Here is a 5,727-nt window from a genome sequence, read left to right on the forward strand (position 1 = left end):
AATGAGGAGGTCCGCTCTAATGAGCGCGAGGCCGATGGCAGTGATGCTATGGTATGAGTAACTTATCTATCTATGTATCTATTCCTGCGGGAAACACCACAACCTGGACTTTGGTCGCAGGCAGAAGGTCACAGAAAGGCTCACGGAGCGCCAGCTGGTGCTGCAGCAAGGGGTCATCGTGGTCAATCCCGAGTAGCACAACCAGGTCTGCGCTCTCTCCCTTCATGCTGGCTGCCAGTTCACGCAGGCTCCTGGCCATGTGACAGGTACCGCCAATTGCTCCACCACCCTGGGGAGCAAGGCCCCGAGAGGTGACAGGGACGAGAACCGCCAGCCTCATCTTTCCAAATCCCAGTAAACCACAATCGTGAAGACCACAAGGACAGGATGTATCAACGTTCATATCAAGTCCCAGCTGCTTACGATGACGTACACCGTCTCGTTACTCCAGCTGAAGTTGTTGTTCACGACCGTGAGGTGCACGGACTCCTCACGGAAGGCGTTGACAACGGGTACTGCGTGCCAGTGCCGCCGCATATGCAAAGTTTGCCTTGAAGGCACACAAATCTCACACAGTAGGCACAAGCCTTGCAATTCATGCATGTGTCCCGCCTCGTTGGAAAAATGCATGTGTATGTTGACTTCTTCAGGGCTGACACGGGGGCAGTCACGTGTGAGCGGCGACTGCAGCAGCCGTCGGTGGCACATGCACAGGCGTGGCGCACACAGCCACGGGAAAATTCGGCGCGCGCTGTGGTGCCTCAGGGGGCTGCACCCTCCGCCCTGCGGCGATCGAGGCGCATTCGCCGCACTGGGGCCTTACTCACTTGCGGGGTCATGGAGCCATGGTTGTGCTGCCAACACGGCTTGCCGCTGGGACGCGTGAGTGCTGCGCGCGGCTGCTGCGTGCAGGCTTCTGACATTCAGCAAGTGATTGCGTGCAGCAGCCGTGCATGTCATGGGTCCATGGGACCCATGAGATTGCTGACCCGGCCATGGGGCCACTCACCAGCGGCAAGCCATTCAGGACTTCAGTATGTGATATGACGTCGGCACACAGAACGTGCCAAGCGTGGCCGCGAGGCCGGTGACTCATCCGGCCTGAGCTGATGAGCGTAATGCAGTATGCGGCCGCCCAGCCCGGGCTTGTCGAGCATGTTTCGGGGGTACGTTTTTCCCACGCACCCCACACCACGATCAGCACCGTTGGCGCAGGGTGATGTAGGCGAGTTGATGGCACATCAAGTCCAGCGCACAGGGCACCCCTGAAGGTGAGTGCTGCTTGATGATGCACGCGCATGCGAGGGAGGCAGGTTGGCAAGCACCGTCAGCGCATGTCGGACAGAGCTGGCATGACCTGTGCAACTCAGCACCCATCCGCCCACAGCACAAGCGCCACCTATTCAATCTTGCCACGGTCGACGGCTGGTCTTGTCACTGATGCCGCGCCATCAACTATGCGTCACCTCTCGCTCAAGGCGACGACAGAGCGTCGCTTGCGCCCAGCACAGCAGAGCACGCGCAGCACGTCCGCACAAATCCCGCTCTCAACGCCAGAGAGTCCCATCACTTATTGAGATCTGGCTGCAACTGGTCTTGCTACACATATCATAGAGGCACGGGCATTCGCATGCCCTGCAGGTCTCTATTCGCCGGTATCCCGCGAGTTGTTCGCCTTCTGGCTAGCACACGCCCCTGGTAAGCAGCAGTGATGAAATTTTTGATTTTGTACCGATTTTCAAACTAGCTCGCCCCACCAGCTTGGCAGCGCACACGCAGTGCAGCCGGTGATCCGTCCAGGTTCGCTGCATCAAACGGACGACCAGGCAGAAGCAACAGCAACGAAACATCGCGCTTCAGTCGTTCTCTTCCACGCGCTCATTGCCGCCGCAGCTATGAACCCCGGGGTCGTCGCCTCCACTCGCCGCGCGACGCGCATCCCAAACTGGGTCTGGGCACTGGGCTTTGGCAGCATCTCAGTTGGCACCTATTGGTACGTGGTGCAGAAGGTGGGCGCCAACGACCTGAATCAGGCGCTGGAGGACGAATCTGCGCGGCAGGCAGCGGCAGGGCAGCGCAAGTAATTATCATCATCAGCAGCGGCGACGGCGGCAACAGCAGCGCAGCCATGACGATCGACCGGCCGCCCACTGCCTACGAGGAGCGCGTGTACACAGTGGGTTGCCTTGTGAAGGCCTTCGCTGCAGCTCTGGGGAGCCGCATGCAGAGTTACCGCATGCAGAGTGACCACCCCGCCGATTATTGACTGGGCTGGGGTCAGTGCCAGATTAATGCATCGGGGTACCCACTACCCACGCTGTTCCCCCAAGTACATAACGGTGCACCACAGTTACGGCCTCCTTGCATGCTGTAGACAGTCTGTTCGCTAATCTGTGGTGCTTTCGCTGTCCCCTCCCACCCGCAACCCTCAGATGTGCTCAGCAATCCCCAAGGGCCGCGTCACCACTTATGGCGACATGGCCAAGGCGCTGTCGCCGCCGTCGTGCGCGCGCGCCGTCGGCCAGGCGATGCGGCGCAACCCATTCGCCCCCAAAGTGCCCTGCCACAGGGTGGTGGCCTCTGACCTGAAGCTGGGCGGGTTCAAGGGCTCATGGGTGCGCTGCCCCTCCCCAATCCCTTGCGCCCTGCAGTGCTGCCGTTATGCGGCTTCCCGTGGGGCAGCAACGGAGGCAGACGTGCTTTGCGCATAGCGACGATGATCCCGCCCTGCTGCGGGCAAACACCTGCCGCGCCTGGCAACACGCCGGCTGCCGCCTCTCCGTCGCGTCGACCGCCCCGCGACGGCCGCCCCCCCACCCCTGCGCCCTCCCTGCGCAGGGCACGGAGACCGCCAACGTGAAGCTCAAGCGCCAGATGCTTCTGGAGGAGGGCGTCGAAATTGAGGGGGACCTCATCGGCCGCCACTGCGTCGTGCGCGCGGGGGAGCTGCAGCGCCTTGTCGCCGGCAAGAAGTAGCGCCGCAGCGCCCCCCGTCCAGACGTAGCGCCGCGGCGCCTGCCCAGTGCACCCGCCGGCGTGGCCGCGCAAGCGCAGAGGAGTTGCCAGCGCTTGCTGTGATCCACAGCAAATCGGCAGCATCACACAGTTATGGGTGTCTCGGCGCGGCTCAATGCGTTTTGCTGTTGCTACACCATTTCAATGCGTTGGACTGCAACGTCACCCGCAACTGCCTTCGTGCGTTGGCTTTCATGCTAAAACCAAGTAGTCTGTGCAGTGTTGACGATCAATGCCTGGCAACTTGCACAGTTTTAGGACGTCGCGCAGGCGCAGCGCCGCCACAATTGCAGTAAAGAAATGTTAACAACCAATGTCGGCGGCACGGCGCATGCGCCCCCTGCCGCCGCCAATCACTTTGACCAGTCTTGACCAACTCAGGCTCGTGAGGCCCCCGCCGAGCTCGCCCGCAGCTGCAGCGCGCGCGCCGCGTCCAGCAGCTCGTCCACCTCCAGCCTCAGCCGCGCAATAACCGCGTCCCGCGCCGCCAGCTCAGCCGCGTGCCGCGCCTCAGCGTCCCGCAGCCCCGCCCCGGCGTCGACGCCCGCGGCGCGGCGCCCGCCCAGCGCCTCGCCTAGCGCGTCCCGCCAGCGCGCCTCTCCGGCCGCCATCTCCTGCGCCATGCGGCCCAGGCGGCGCTCCAGCGACAGGAAGTCGCGCAGGCTCGGCGGCGCGGCGCGCTCCGCGGTGGCGAGGGCGGCCTCCAGGCCCTCCACCTCGCGCTCTGCCGCCCGCAGGGCCTGCCAAGGGGGTCACGGGGCGCGGGCCCGCCCGGTGGAGTGTGGGCATGTTGGGCGGGCTCGACGGCCGTGCTCGCATGAAGCACGGCGGCCGTCCCGCAGCGGGCGAAGCGAAGCAGCTCTTGCTGGGCAGCTGACATGGCACAGCACGCATAAGTGCACGCAAGGAGGGGGGCGAGGGGCGACGCGGAACGCGGCTGTCGCTGGCAATCCCGCAGGCCCCGGCACGATGGGCCCTGACCCGGCCGCAGCCACGCACCTGCTCAAGCTGCTCGGCCCGCTGCATCCACCGCCCTGCCTCTCGCGCCGCAGCCTCCTGCCCGGCCTCCGCCACCGCCCGCTGCTGGCCCGCCCCTAGCTCCACCACCCGCTGCAGCAGCTCCGAGTGGGAGCGCTGCAGCAGCGCGAGGGCGCCCTGGGCCGCGGCCAGCTCCAAGCGCAACTGCTGCTGCTGCTGCTGCTGCTGCTGCTGCTGCTGGTTGATTGCCGTCTCAGGGTTGGCGGGCCGCTGCTGCCCCTCTGCAGTTGAGGCAGGCGCCACGACCAGTGCTGTGTCGTCCACCAGAGGCGCCGGCGCATTCTGCTGGACTCGGGCAGGTCCTGACCGCTGCTGCTGCTGCTGCTGCTCCTCCTGCTGCTGCCCCTGCTGCTGCTGGCGCTGCAGCTGCCGCACCTGACGCTCCAATTCCTTCAGCCGCTGCTGCGACTGCGCCAGCTGCTTGTCCCGCAGCGCCAGCTCACCCCGCAATTCCGCCACTAGCTCGTCCGTCCCCGCCTGGTCACCTTCGCGGCCGCCATCCTCCCCTGCTGTCGCCTCCTGCCGGCCCCAGGCCGCGGCCTCTGCGGCGGCGGCGCGCGCCTCGAGCGTCCTGACGCGGCGGGCGTGCTGCTCCTGCGCCTCCTGCAGGCGCCTCTCCAGGTCTTGCGAGCGTGCGCCGCCGCGGCGCGAGGCCTGCGGGGCAAGGATTTGCAATGCACAGCGGCTGGCCGCGGCGCGGTCGAACGGTGTGCAACAGCGCGCTACGAACGAGCCCAACAGGTGGCGGCGTGCCGCAAAGGCCAGCCATTTGTACCAGTGCTGGCCGCAGCCTGCCAGTGTACCGACAATGCACAGCTGCAATCAAGAAACATGTGAGCAGACACTGACTACCCGGACGAAGCCCATCTGGCCCGCTCTCCGATGCCTTGCCGCTCGATGCCATTCCCCCACTCCCTCATCACACACAGGCAGCACACCCACCTCCAGCCGCTCCCGCTCCCGCTCCCCCGCCGCGCGCGCCTTTAGCTGCTCATACTGCTGCTGCAGCGCCCTGAGCGCGTGCTCGTGGCCCCGCTGCGCGCCAGCCAGGCGCTCCTGCAGGGCCTCCACCTCCGCCTGCAGCGCCGCCACAAGGCGGCCCTCGGCGGGGGGCGGCCGCGCGGCCTGCAGCACGGCGGGCAGCGAGTTTGGGTGGCGGGAGGCGAGGGCCCGCTGGAGTGACTCCACCTGCAGATGTGTGGAGGGGTGAGGAGGCGGAGGTTGTTGTTGCAAGGGCAGGACATAGGAGAGAGGGGTCATTGTGGGGGGCCAGTGCCGGCTAGGATGGGGTTGTAGGAGATGTCAAGCATGGTGTGCAGGGGCAACTGCCCGGCAGGGCGCACCCTGAAGGCCACTGAATGAAGAGCAGTGGCCGCCCGGGCGCGGCGGCGGCATTGGAGCACCAGCTTTCATGCCGACGCTGCCGGCAACGCCCAGAGCACGCAGCTCGCGAGCGCCCCCTGGTCCGCACCTGGCCCTCAAGCTCCTTTATGCGGCGCCGCCGCGCCACGCCGGCCGGGGCCTCGAGCGCTGCCAGCCGCGCCCGCAGTTCGCGGATGGTGTCGGCCTGGCGGCGCATGCATGTGCCACAGCACGAGGCCGGCCAGGCGTGCGGAGATTATGGGGAGTCTATGGTCAGTTTACTGGGCATGGCGGTGCTGATGGGGCTCAGGG

At 65.8% G+C, this 5,727-nt stretch overlaps 3 protein-coding genes across 3 annotated transcripts; 2 read left to right on the forward strand and 1 right to left on the reverse strand.

Moving 5' to 3' along the window:
* Positions 1–1,895: 1,895 nt before the first annotated feature.
* Positions 1,896–2,084, forward strand: MNEG_7528 (hypothetical protein; the record flags this gene model as incomplete). Its single annotated transcript, XM_014043993.1, has 2 exons — positions 1,896–2,009; positions 2,034–2,084. The coding sequence occupies 2 exons, from the start codon at positions 1,896–1,898 to the stop codon at positions 2,082–2,084; spliced, it is 165 nt and encodes a 54-aa protein (XP_013899447.1).
* A 44-nt stretch (positions 2,085–2,128) lies between these two features.
* Positions 2,129–2,976, forward strand: MNEG_7529 (methylated-DNA-protein-cysteine methyltransferase; the record flags this gene model as incomplete). The annotated part of the gene is made up of 3 exons (XM_014043994.1): positions 2,129–2,176; positions 2,433–2,615; positions 2,839–2,976. 3 exons carry the CDS (start codon positions 2,129–2,131, stop codon positions 2,974–2,976), a joined length of 369 nt encoding a protein of 122 aa, XP_013899448.1.
* Positions 2,977–3,392: 416 nt separating this feature from the next.
* Positions 3,393–5,632, reverse strand: MNEG_7530 (hypothetical protein; the record flags this gene model as incomplete). Its single annotated transcript, XM_014043995.1, has 4 exons — positions 3,393–3,755; positions 4,015–4,707; positions 4,996–5,241; positions 5,525–5,632. The coding sequence occupies 4 exons, from the start codon at positions 5,630–5,632 to the stop codon at positions 3,393–3,395; spliced, it is 1,410 nt and encodes a 469-aa protein (XP_013899449.1).
* Positions 5,633–5,727: the final 95 nt, after the last annotated feature.

The sequence above is a fragment of the Monoraphidium neglectum genome (genome assembly GCF_000611645.1).
Source record: "Monoraphidium neglectum strain SAG 48.87 unplaced genomic scaffold scaffold01340, whole genome shotgun sequence".
NCBI classification, from domain to species: domain Eukaryota; kingdom Viridiplantae; phylum Chlorophyta; class Chlorophyceae; order Sphaeropleales; family Selenastraceae; genus Monoraphidium; species Monoraphidium neglectum.